Below are 14,344 nucleotides of genomic sequence, written 5' to 3'. Positions count from 1 at the left end.
GGCCTCAGAACAACCATGTTCTATTTAAAACCAGACGAATTAAGACGGATCCGAGTGATTCGGAACATCCCACCCTTATATGGGTAATATGCGGTAAAAGGCAGTTATTCCAAGAAAATAAATCACCAAATCACAGAATCACTAAGGTTGGAAAGGACCTTCAAGATCATCAAGTCCAACCATTAATCCAGCGCCACCATGTTCCCTAAGCCATGTCCTGAAGCGCCACATCCACTCATTTTTTGAACACTTCCAGTGATGGTGACTCCACCACCTCCCTGGGCAGCCTGTTCCAATGCCTGACCACCCTCTTGGTGAAGAAATTTTTCCTAATATCCAATCTAAACCTCCCCTGGTGCAACTTGAGGCCATTTCCTCTCATCCTATCCTAGTTACTAACATTGCAGTTATGTCTTAGCCCTGAAATGCATTTAGGTGCTATGTCATTCCAGATGCTTAATGAAAGGTAGTCAGGTTGTAATTGATGGGAAAACCCCCAACCTTCTCACATTTATAGAAAAACTGTGATTGCAATGAACATTCTAAATACAAAATTCTCTTTCTCAAGCTGTAAAATTACTGACAAGGGCAGCATATCTAAAGATACATTCCTGAACAACACTACCAGACTCCATAGAAATGCACAGTCTCAGAGCAGAGTTCATATATTTTAGAAGCACATAGCACTGACACCAAGTGCTAGATTACAGAAGCTTAAATGTTTTCTGGGATTTTTTCCAACTTCCAAAAATTCCCCAAAATCTATCTGTGAAGTGAACACACCGCAAATGCATAATTCTTTGCAGTTTCTGGCCTCTTCTTGCAGACAAGTATCAAAGCCCATTTGGATGTATCTTAGAAGCTGTGAAGGTCACAACTGTTTTCCAAGAAAACAAAACTGCAAACAATAGTTTTTGGGGTAACTGCAGAATTTAGCTATTTTCCCCATGCACAGAAACTATTAAATGTCCAATACTTGAACAATGCATATACCAAACACCAACAATTATATTCATTTATGCTTTTGCAAGATCTAAGTAGATGCTCCTAGGATTCAATACCTTTCAAAGTTTGTGAAGATAAAATTAAGCCAGGCCATCTACTTAATCATTCATGATTTTAAAAACAAGAAAACCCACAGACAATATAGGATCACAAAAAAGGCAGTATTTACATTTGTGATTCAACTTTCAAAGCAGTCCTGCTCTTCCCAAAAGGCACTTAAAGCATTCTTCAGAAGCAGGCCTCTCAAATACTATTAACTTTCAGTTATCAGATACTTCATGTCTGTGATTACACATAAATGACAAAAAACACCCCTTTCTCAAAAAAAGTCCACCTAAGCTGGAAAAAGAGCATATTCTCTATCCCATTTTCCACCTCCATATTCGTTTTGGGCAGAAATAATATTTCAGCCCAGAAAGTGGAAGTTTCATAAAGTGTTACCAGCAAACAGAAAATTACAGCTTCAAACATAAATTCTTCCTTGCTACCACACCAGAAGATTTAAAACAGTTTAAAATGTTTCAGTCTCCTTTCTCTCAGACTGCCTTCCCACACATGCCTTCATTTGCTATCAATAAGCTATTTCCACATGAGACAACACGCTGAAACAGCAGCAGGATCTACCTGATCATATCTGGAATTTCTGCATATACTGAAAATAATTTTCTGCAATGAAGAAGTTAATCTCAGAATTCATTAGCATGCACCACTTGCAAACTTCTTTCACTGTTATTTCCCTCAGAAAGTGGCATCCTTTTATACTTTATTGCAAGGTAAATTTTGCTGAAAGTAAATCTCCACAGTTATTCCTGAGCCAACTACTGCAAAACAGCAGACCAGCAGGAGATGTTCCAATCCTCACACATTTGGGCAAAACTACCAACATGCACCGACACAATTCTTCCTCTAAAACAACTACAGATAAAATTACATTTACATCCACAGCATTCAGTTACAAATAAGTAATTATCTCTAAAACTACTTTCAAAATGAAAAACAGTCCTTTGTTATATATAAATCCAGTAAAATGTACAGATGTACCTAAATGCCTACAATTTTTTAGTTACTGAAAAGGGAGATAGGGACTATCAGTAATATGATTTCTGTATTTAAAAAATCTGATTTACCAGTAAAAGTAATGCCATGTGATCACTGCTCTACTAGGTATATAAATATTTTAACATATATCCGGTCTTCCCCTTCCACTCTTCACTTTCCTGAAAATAAAAGACTGAAGTCTAAATGCACATACTAGAAAGTAATCCTAACGATATTCTGTATTCTGGAAGATAAAAACACTGCAGGATCTTGCTGGCAAAAAGAACACGCCAATGAGAAAAGGGGGAGAGAACGGAAGGAAACAGTGTTTGCTCACTCTATGGCGCAGTTTTGCAAGTTTTTGGTTTTTTTAAGAACTAGTTAATAATACAAAGGGAAAGAACTGGTGGCCTCCAGTATGGACATTAGTATATATTTTTTAAATTGCAAAAGAGCGTCATATAAAGTAAGAAACACCACTTACCTATCCCACCCCCACTCTCAAAACTTGGCGAACTCCATGTTTCAGCAAGGTTTCTTGGTGGCTATGACATCTCAAGATTAGAACAGGCTGGACCCCAGGCAGTAAGAGCATATTACATCAGCATAAGAGGGGCTGAAATTGGAAAAAAATGTTATATACCTCTTTCGTATCTTATGTACAGTGAATCACAAAACCTGCAATTGAGTACATTTCCACAGCAGTTAATTCTGTAGACTGGAAATACTGGTATCGTGGGCTTACTATCCATCATGATCAACAGTATCTAATTCAGTGAGATCTTGATGTAGTTACTTAAAATGACAGATCTTAGACAAATCACAACTACACTAACCTCCATTTCTCAGAAAAGCCCATCAGTGTAAGCATTTTTATAAAGATCATGGGAAAGCTAACCTTAATGAAGAAGGGAGGAATAACAGCCCATAACCTTAAGTGCCAAAAGTGATCCATTCTCTATTTTTGGTTTTACCACAGGATAGGCAAGTTATTTACCTACCAAAGAAAGCAAAATCATGGAAGCAAGTGTCTTCCATAACTACAGAATTCATAATTTCCTTTTTTTTAAAAAGGCATCCAAAATATCTACTAATAAAGCCAAACTTCTTAAGAATCAGCATACTCTTATTTACAGAATTCACTAGTTATAATTGAAAAACTGATCTTAAATGTCAGAGACCTTTAATGACCTTAAATGTCCTATCTTGACACCAAATACCTTAAATACAACACAGTGGTAATTTTGAGTAAAGTCACCTGGCCTGTCAAAAAGCATAAGGCACAATCTGCACAGTCTTGCACAAATTTCTAGTAACGTTTCTGTAACTAAGGTATGGCTAAGTTAATCTGAGATGAGGGTATTGCAAAATGACACTTTAGTTAATACATAGCTTGACATGAAAAGGGCTCTTTAGACCTAATCTTTTTTTTTTCCGTAGTGGAGGTAACAGTTTTTCTTTTCCTTTCCTTCACAGCCAGTGAGAGATAAAAGAACAGAATATAAACCAACTCAGTTTTACACGCAATAGTTGCAGTATGTCATAGGATACCAGCTGCTCACAGAGTTTACTTTTAACCTGAGAAGTAAAACTTCCTAAAAAGATAGCTCTTTTGTCACACTCTCAGTGGTCCAGGAGAGACAACCTAAAGTCAACAGCAGAAGCATAACAACCTGTATTACACATCAACTAAGAACTTGAGACTCATCCGTGGCTTCTAATAAACCACCATGAAGCATCCCAGAAACTCTTCAATTAATAATGACTTCTAAAAGAAACAGCTTCTTAGGTACACATGTAAGGTTAGTGAGCACCAGGATCTCATAAGATTTAAAACAATGAATACCAGGAACTCCAATTACAGACAACTTTAAATCTTAGTAAACCCTCCCCAAAGTACTGTGATACAACCAGCTACAGAAATGCATGTTACACCATACCATAATGGAAGAAAGACCTTAAGAATTAGTTATAGAAATGAAATAACAAAAGCAGTCTTTTAATTTTGTTCTCGGAACATTATTTATTCTGCTTAAAGAAATGAGAAGGAACAGTATCATACATTTTTTACACAGACTGTGGGAATAGGGGGGTGGAGAAAGGAAAGGGGAGAATGAGACTTTAGGAGGCAGAGATTACAGAAAAGTGCAACCTGACATATTGCCCTGTAAATAAATGAATAAATGCCAGGTAAGTAGGTTTAAACCTTGGCTTAGAGCTACACTGCCTTCTAATCTCTTAGAAATGCAATGAGCATATAATTTGTGATAGCCTCTTTTAATTCCCTCAAAACCAATAATTGATCATCAAGGTCAAATAATTCCCAACACTCTTATTTATAAACTCAGGGAGTTCCCCCTCAATGCTATAGATCTATACTGTGAAAGGCCTTGGAAGTGTAATATAGCACAGGATGTATTTTCTTCCTTGTGTGCTACCACTCTTGGCTACTCAAAGCTGTAGAAAGCACTTGAACAATTTGAAATACATATCAAACTTTGAAAGTTACACAATGCTAATTCTTCTGGCTCCACTGCATAGGGAGTATACTTTATTCTCAAGCACAGACAACAGCAACAGAAGTGAAGATAAGGTTCAGAAATCTGCGATTACACAACAAATCAAAATCAGATCTGAGCTTCTATGTCAACTGTAAACTGCAACTAACAAGTTTCTCAACCACACTAAACCTTGATATTCTAACCCAAGCTTACCCTACTTCTATTAACACAACACAGGTTGTAGGAGACAGAAAAAAGGAAAGCAATCGGCCACTAGTCCTTGATCAAGTCACCTTGGGATTTCTGGTAAACACACCCTTAATGATTTTGCAGGATCAGGTCCCCTTTCTCCTTGCCCAGGTTCCTTTTCAAAGTTCAAGATCCCTTTCAAGAATCAGCCACTGACACCAAGACTCTTGAATAATTCTTCCCCTACTCCTCCCTCAAGCCAAAATGTATCATCCTCAGGACTCTGCTTTTAGCAACCCTTGCAAAGAGATCAAGAGACTTTAGAGATACTAGTCATACTGCATACTCAAGTTGAGGCTCTTTAACTGAATCTTTTTCAGCATTCTCTCAAAGTCAGACTTGTAAGTTTTCTCAAATTGTCCACTCCAAAACAGTTAAGGCCTTCTGACTCTTTCAGATACACATTTGTGACTTTGTTTATCAAGGACACACATACAGACATGAAGAGTTTGGTTCAGTTGGGCATAAACTGGGGTCTAGTACTACTGATGATGCCTCAGGTTTTCCACCAGGCCTCCAGTGGCTGCTCCAATAAGCGATGGTCTGTCCACAAGGCACATGGCTCAGCTGCCAGGCCCGGGTGATGTCTCACACATCTGGCTGCCTATCAAATATTCCATGTGTGGACATGATAGATTAAAGATTCAATACAATGGATTAAATAATCTCAACATTCTGATCAACTGAGTGTGGCGGACGAAAAGTCGGGAGCCCTAGTTTTGACAATGAATTGTCATATGAGCTTGCAAAAGGAATTTTCACTCTACTTTGCTGCATTTTCCATGAAATTAAATGAAAGGGTACATTCTGAGATTCAACTGAAGATAAAAATTATTAACTTATCAGTAGCATCTAGCACTTTGTCCATTTCTCGGGGTCACATAGCCCCTATAAAGACAGTGACCATTTATTAAACATTAGGAGAATTAAGATAACTAACTTCTACAAACCAAAACACAAATGCTCTAACACTTGGAGTTAGCTGAAAGCTTTATGAAGCTCCCATTACAGAGATGTGCCACCTATTTGTACACAATTCAGAAAGTTCATGGGTCAATGCCGAATACTTAAGACATGTAGGCAAGATATCTAAAGCATCATATAATCTCTTTACGTTTGCAGTAAGACGTATGTCATGAAAAACTGGTAATTCCAAGAAATATTATTTAGAGACTTGTAAGACAAACCACAAGAACATTCAAGCACCTAAGGCAATGTTATGTTCTGAACATGTACTTTGCAAACAACTAATTTAATTTACTTCAAAATTAGAAACAGTTATATCCTGGTATGAGTTTATATTTGTGAAATTTAAGTGAAGTAATTTGATTTTTTGTTTTCTCACGGTAACATGACAAAAATTATCCTTAGCTGTAGTGCCTAAAGGTCTCAAAATACAGGGGAAAAAAAAACCCTAACAAAATCAACCCTTCAAAACGCAAACAGTACTATTCATTCCAAACAATCCTCATTCAGGATTCTATATATGTTTGCTCCATTTAAATCAGTTAGAGAATCTAGTCCAAAAATCTGAAATTTAAGAATGTATATTTAACAGCTCAGTACTCAAATCCATGCCTTTTATGTCATATTCAAAATGACTTTCAGAATCACAAAAGTGAAGGTTCCACCGAAGCACCTCAAGCTTTCCAAGAAAAATTATCCAACTTTCTCTGCCCAAGAACAAGTAGAGATTGTGAAATTCTGACTTACCTGTAACATACCAACTATTTCCACTTTATTAAAAAAGATGAAAGAATGAAGTGTTGATAGCATATTCTCCTCAAAAACTGAGGGAGTGGGTAGGACCATATCTTGAATATACTGTACTCTGTATGTCTGATGTATTTTTTGCTTCAGCTCTGGATCAGATATAGGAATCACCTCTTTAAATTTTGCCGTTTTAGTCAGAAATTCCCTGTGTTTCCGAGACTGTGATAAAGATGGATCATACTCTAGGCATCCAATTACATCCATTATACATTCCTCAGAAAACATGACTTCAAAAAGTGCAGTTCTGTTCAAAAGGAAAATTCCCTTGATAATTTCATATAAGTGGTGTAGTCCTTCAATGTTTTCCAAGTCTTCGCACACATGAAAAATTTCTAAGAGCTTCTTAATATAGCCCTCATTTTCCAGTGCTAGTGCGAGTTTTTCACGACGTAATGGTGAAGGCAGTGAAGATGCCACAAGTTCTGCAATTTCTTCTAGTCGACTTAATTCACAGGATGGCAATTCTAGACCTGGTGATGACATATCATCAAAACGTTCTTCCTCAGATTCATCAACAAGGTCCTGAGTAATATCGACAGAAGGGTCTTTGCCTTGAACCTACAAAATAAGATGTTCAAAATAGTGTTTAATGTTTACTGCTACTTGAATGCTTTTTAAAAAAATACCATTTCAAATGTCACACACTTTTTCTTTGTCCAGACACTTTTGTATGGCCAAAACAGAAGTGCAAATGTAAGTCAGATGTTGAGTACGACTGGTTTGGAAAATAGGAGATAATGAAAAGACTTCTTCCAACAGAAGGCTCTACAAAATTATTTCTACATTAGATACCTAATTCTATTTGTTTTCTATAAAAAGGAGGAAGAATAAAGAAAAAAGTAGTTCAAATAAAAAAGGAAATTCATAATTACTGGTATGGACAACAACTTTTTAAGAGACTACCGAGCTAAGCTACTTATTTCCAGCTTTATTCTCTGCAGACAGATTTTTCAAATGCAAACCAGTATTACATCAGTGCAGTGACAGCTTTAAACATTTATGTATAGGCTATTTAACTGCTCTTGACACTTTTCAAAGCTTCTGCTACCTCAAACAGAGTAGAGAGGCCAGTCTTGTTAATTTAATGGTTGTTTTCAGTTCTGGAGAGCTGCCAGTCATAATCTGTTACCATGTACTTTCTAAATACTCAACAGAGGCACCCATTACCCTCTTAAGAAAACCCCAAACTAACATTAACAAGAAAGTAGTGGAAGTCTGTAGCTGTCAAAATAACAAGGTACAGGACCTGCAAAGATCTCTTTAGAGATACAACGAGGAAACTGCGGAAAGTACACACTAGCGGGGAAAAAAAAGGGACAGATGCTTGGGCACCAGCGTGTTTCAGCTTTAATTACATTTTAATTGTAGTATCTGCTTGGAATCTGATGTATCAAATCCAGAAAGACACTACTGTGCAGAACAACAGAAGGTACTGTTCTCTTTAATCCTGAAAAATCAGCAAAAAAAAAATCTGGGAGAAATAATTCTTCATGGATAACAGCAAGCCTATACATAGATTAAAATCAGGAATACTGTTAAAATCCACATACTGTTCTGCTTATATATCAGCAACAACTTCCAATATAAGTGGTATCTAAGTTTTCAAAGAAGAAGCTTTAGTGACTGAGGAAGCTTAAGATCTTGAAAGTACGCTAGACACAAATACAATAGCATGGCCTCTAAACAGGAAGTAAAGACACTGGTTTCTTACAAAAATATTAGATCTTTATATGAGGCTGAGGAAGCTGGGCTTCTTATCTGGGTGTTTCCCAAGAACACAATTTCCCCTTTCCCCCATTTTGTTTCTGTCCCCAACTTTTGGTCCTTTCACTCCTAAGGTTCCTGGAAATGTTTCTGTACTTATTTACATAAGTGGTAAACTGTTGAAAAGTCTCATTCCTAAAAAAAGGAATGATCTACACACATGCAATTATGAAACCCGATTTCTTTTGCTTTATTTCTGAAATCCGTGAGAACAAACTCCAGAAAAGAGCGGAGAGAGCCGAAGTCTGTTAAGAACAGAAAGAGAAAGCACAGAGAGACGGACAGCACAAAGAGAGAATTAGAAAAATTTAGGGAAATCCCACCCAATATAGCACAGAAATTAAGAAAAGTTGTAATTCTCGGAATGGAAGAAAAAATCCAAATAGTAACTGACAAATTGAACTAACATCAGTGAATATATCGGCTACATGCTTTTGGGTATTGGTCAACAGTTAATACCTGACCAAATGCTATCCAAAATCTATACCGATTCAGTAACTATGTAGTCATTCGGTCATAGTGGTAAAACATAAGTTAATTAGCACCTATTAAAATATGTACATGCTACATATAAATTGTTTGATTTCTTTAAACTGTAAGAACTATAGCTTTGAGGGGATAACACAGGGATAGAGCTACCTCCTACTGCAATTACCAGATCAGTCTTTCATATCCTGACAGTCCAGAGAAGCATACTGTCACATTTACACAGAAAAAAATGTGTAAATTTGAAATGAAATGAAAAATTAAAAAAGTTCTGTTGGGAAACTCAGTGTTCCCCTCACCTGAAAGAGAAAAACAAGATAAGAGAAAGAGAAGAATGAGAAAGGTAGAAAGAGAAATGTGAATAACTTATGTTTAACTCCATGAGAAACACATAATGAAATTCACTAAGAGCTCACATGCATTCTTCTCCCTACAATAAAACTTTGGACAGGTATCCTTTTCCTTTCTTGCCAACCTGGAAAACTTAATTATGAAATTAATTGTTACGAAAGTTTTTAAGCACCCGTTTTGAACTAAACTTCCTTGTGCGATAACAGAACTAAAAAGTTATGCTAAGCAAAAAGACCTGAAACTGTTGACACCAACCCCCCAGTTTAAGTTCATATCAAATTTCCGGAGGAAGGAGAAAATTTTCAAACTCAAACATGCAAAATTTGGGAGACGTGGCTATCTATCAGATTTAGCTCTTAGAACAGCCTAAAAATACTGAATACAAATACTAAGATGATTTAGGTGTCTCAACCTTACATTCATCAAACTTACCTGACATATTTTTTCCCATATTTCATCACATCCTGCTTTTTCTTGAAAGCTAAGTGCCAAATCATAATTTTCAGCTTCAGACCACACAATCAAGGTATCCTTTAAAGAGAGGAAGAGTATTTTCAGGCAATGTATTTCAGATTTTACAAACCTGAATAGTGTTTCAAGAACAGAATTTTAAAATAAAAACAGCTTGACACCTAATTATGATAGGACAGCATTACAACAAACATAATCATCATACTTCGTAAGATTTTTATACATTCTGAGATTCTTAGAATTAAAAATATTTCTGCATAAACCAGAACAAGAAAGTTCCAGAAAGATACTGAAAGTTTTAGTTCTTAATTCATGTGACCATAATATTGTAAATCTCAAAAAGGTTGATCTAGAATATGTACTTCTACCTCAATGCATCACCTGATAAAATATGGTAACAAAAGCAACAGGGTTTTGTGGGTTTTTTTACAAAACTGTTTCAACTGGACCACATAAAACTGCACATCTTTTGTAGGATCAAGTTACAATAATTTTTTTCATTTTTTATAGGCACCAGAAGGTACTGTGCTAATGCACAGAACAGTTGCTTAAAAAGCAGCTCCAACATGCCTACAAACTTTAAACAAGAACAGAAACTTAAATATGCACACAGTTAGCTGCCTAAGAGTATGCACACCTGCTACACTGAACCACACACACCTTTTTTACTCATTCCAAACTACAACTCTGAAAGGAAGTTTTGCCCTAGATTTCTAGAAGTTAGTTGAAACCATGCTTAGCTATGTTTACTACCCAGACACTTAAGGTCTCATCTAATTACTAGAATAGTTTAAGAGTTTATCAGAGCCCTCGTATTGCATGGAAAAACAATATATGGAAGTGGAAGCTGATGCTGCAAACAGCAATATCCCACACTGATAAGGTATTTGACACAGTAGTTTACAGACATAACTAAATGCTACTAAATAACTGTGAGAATTAAACATGAAAGAGAGGAACATACAATCTGCATTATTTACATATTGAATGAATTTTTATTTAAAATGTCTTTTGTCCTCCTATAACAGCTAGCTGAAATATAGCCACATTAAATATATATAGCCCCATGAAACTGCATTATTTCAGTTCAGTGCTAAAACATGCGTTTACTCACTAGGACAAGAAACATGAGAATTTTTGTACTTTTATTTCAATAAGAACCATAAAATAAAGAGTATTTTTGCTTCATTAGTATATATCTTGCTCGTATTGATTATTCCCACAGGAATTAATTTCAAATATTTGTGAAAGCACTGTAAGTTGCCAGACATTCATGTAGCTTAAGACAGTTTATTAATTAGGCTTTATTTCAAATATTAAAATGAACATAGAGGATAAAGAGAAATCTTACATTCAGATTTCAATATGCACTTACTAGAAAACTCCTTAAACTAAACTATAATCTAAACAGCACAATCAGCTAGCTCCATTAGGATTCAGTCAAGCAATATAATATAATCAATTTGCCATTACCAGAGCAGCTATACTGCTTCAGAGGCACTAATGGCTTTACCTTGCAAATGGCAAATAGTTTACCTTTTCCTTTTCCAAAGGGTTGAAGAAGAGGTGGTACACAGAAGAAAGGGATTTAGGAAGACCACCTCCAAAATACAAAAGGAAGAAGAAAGTCACAATTAATAGTTTATTCTCTACAAGACAGGTCACGGTGCAAATACTCTGGTAATAACAGATTGACAGCACCTAGTACTGCTGACTCCTGTAGAGTAAGAAAAATAGCAGTTTACAAAAATTTAGAAAGGGAAGGTTAAAAAAAAAAATTTGTGCTTTTTTTACCATCTTTTAAAAACAGTATGTACCTTACTGTAGTATTCCTTGTATGTATTGAGTTCAAAACCTAATACATTAATCTCTGCAATTAGTATTTATGCTGCAGTAATTTTCAAGGCCCCTGTCTCATTAGCTTCCCACTGAGTTGCACTTATTTAACTGAAAAAAACCATCACCCTAACACTAAATCTTAAGTAGATCCTAGCAGAATTTGCAATATTCCTATCTAATTAATTTCCACTTAAGTGAAAGTGGTTAGATTTCCAAGCAAGCCATTTCCAAACAAAGATCAAATTATATTTTCTTCTCTATAAAGAATATGACTAATGGATAGGGAAATCACTAAAAGAAAACAAGTAAGGACAGTGTTATTTACATTAACTGCAGTAAGTTGAATAAATAAAAGCTCTAAGTCTCTGAATAAAATTCAGCATTGGACAAAGATATGCGTCTCTGTCTTTTTCCTCTGGAGATAAGAGGGATGGAGGGAAGAAGGCAGGCACAGGAAAAATGAAAGGGAAGACACAAAGGTAAAGCTGCTTTTGAAAACTATAGTCACAGATGTACAGAAGTGTATTTAGCCATAGTATAGCAATTGTTCTCATTAAACAAGGTCATCTACTATCATACATGGAAGTTCAGACAGTATTTTTTTACTTCTACACATTCCAATTTTTTTTTTAATTGTTTCTTCTTTGGAAAGCAAAACAAAAAACTGCTGAAAGAAGTTATTTGAGCAGCAGAACAATAATCTTCAAGTTTGGTTTATTAATATTCAAAAAGTATTCTCCATTTGCCAACATTAACAATTTCAACTGATTAGTTATCTGTTTTCTTATCACACAAGAATTTCATATTATAGATTAATATTAATGCCTCAACATAAAGCTATCGATTGCTACTCTCTGGATCTTGTAAGAGCATTGTTTGTACATCCTTTCTTGTCTGAAAGGGTTTTTAAAAAGAGAACATGAAACAAAGCGAGAAAAGCACTTCACACTGTTGCATAACATACAGTTCAGTCAAAGTTTAAATTCACTGTTAAATGCAGGCACTTATTAATGTAATTTCATTTTCTTAATCCTACAAAAGCTTATAATCATCAAAAAGAGCAGTACAAGACTTACACATGTAGGAAGAAGTGACTGAAGGAAATTCTAGATAAAGATAAAAAAAATGAATAAAAATCTAATTTCTGCTTGTTTTATTTAAGGGAGTCTTTCTGTGTGTCTGATCTGAAAACTCCTCAGTGTAATTTGAATCCACTAACTACTCTGGATCTCTCAGCTATAGAATAGGACTATCTGTTGCTTCCAAATGCCAAACATTACATCTTGCAACTCCAAAATGAACTGAAATTTCTCAAGACTGCCTCCTCCCTTCCAAGGGAAAGCAGGAGTGTGAATAAATACGCTTAGTAACAGTAGCTATTGGTTAGAGAGGTAAGGAGCCAAGTCTTGCACATTACCTCTCTATGAACATAAAATCTTCAATCTTATACGATTCATAAAAGCAGTTCTGGCTCAGTTTGATCAAAAACATAACCTTTTTTTGCATTACATTAACATTAGCCTCCAGACAAAGAGCTGGATGGGATGACCAAAACAAACATGTAAAACTTGGTCTTACCTAGTTTGTTGTTTAACACAATTAAATTGTGAAACTGCAGTATTAAATTATAGCTACATTGTGTGAACTGAGTCATAAACATGGATAAATATTTTATCATTGAAGGCTTTTCTACTGAGTGCTCTGCAAGAATCCTAGCATTCTAGCTCCTCACATTTTTCAAGATGCGTTAGAGTTCTTGGCAAAAGCTTTTTAAAATAAGATGACAATCAGGAAACTACTTATACAGAGTTCACAATCTTATTTTGAATTTGAAAATAATTTGCTGCTTTGCAAAGAAATATTTTGACAACGGTGACAGCTGGATGAGTCATCACTACCTTAGCCCATACAAAGTTTGCTGTCTCCCCAACACCATTTATATAAATTTGTCTTCTTTCATATTATTGTTCATTATGACTGCTCAGATACAATGAGGAATTCTTAATTTTAAGCAAAAATTCTGAGCATGGCCTCCTTCTAGAAGACCTGTGCATTTAACATTCTCTTCAAGAGGTATTTATCATTTGTACCAATGGCTAACTTTTTGCAATCTTATCCTTATAAAGATACAGCCTGAGGCAAAACTTCAGAATACAATTGGGCATTTCTTTGCTGCTCGTCTCAAGTGTTGGCTGCATCAAGCCCAGCTGGAGCAAGTTCTGGTTAGGTAAGGATTTTCAAGGAAGCACTACTGTGTGCTCCAGCTTTTCATTCTTAAGAAGCTAATCTTCAAAAATACTACTGCAATAGTTTAAGCCAGCAAGCAGTAGCAATTGTACTTAGACGGAGAGGGCTTAGTATCTACCATATGATTTCTCCTCACTTTTAAAAATCATTTTCAAAAGGCTTACTTTCCTTAATAGAAAGGTTGTTGAATGCACACTGCCATTCTCAAGTTCTTGCCATAAACGGAAGTCACGCTTTTATTAGACATTACATCAGTTTTATTTAACTATTAGCAAGCTGATTAGCAGATGTGTTACAGAGCATTCATACATTCTCCAAAAGCAAGCCATGGGATTTCACAATGAAGGATTTCAGAGCAACTAGTAGTCAGGATTTGATTCTGCTGTAAAATTGGTTTTAAGTTTTCTTTCCTAATGTGATAAAATTCAGAAAACTTCTATTGTTTGACATTGCCCTCTCACTGGTGTTCACTTCCAGGGAGAATACTAGTCTTTTCTCTAGCTCCAAAATATTCTCTTGACATCCCTATAAGATTTAAGCTACTCTCAAGAAGTAGTGATCCCTCAAATTAGATAGGTCTTTCATAAATTCTTGCTTTCTATCTTAAAAAGCAAATTAAT

The 14,344-nt window shown here is 35.6% G+C and overlaps 1 protein-coding gene across 1 annotated transcript in view; it reads right to left on the bottom strand.

Annotated features, from left to right (window-relative positions):
* PPP4R3A (protein phosphatase 4 regulatory subunit 3A) overlaps positions 1-14,344 on the bottom strand; it is a gene marked incomplete at both ends in the record, with an annotated part of 44,084 nt that overhangs the window by 15,783 nt on the left and 13,957 nt on the right. The window contains 2 exons of the mRNA XM_082000319.1: positions 6,507-7,124; positions 9,600-9,698. Coding sequence (XP_081856445.1) covers positions 6,507-7,124; positions 9,600-9,698 — 717 coding nt within the window. The remainder of the gene's footprint in view (positions 1-6,506; positions 7,125-9,599; positions 9,699-14,344) is intronic.

The sequence above is a fragment of the Phaethon aethereus genome (genome assembly GCF_964289735.1).
Source record: "Phaethon aethereus genome assembly, chromosome: 5".
In the NCBI taxonomy this organism is placed as follows: Eukaryota; Metazoa; Chordata; class Aves; order Phaethontiformes; family Phaethontidae; genus Phaethon; species Phaethon aethereus.
This window is presented reverse-complemented; position numbering and strand designations above follow the sequence as displayed.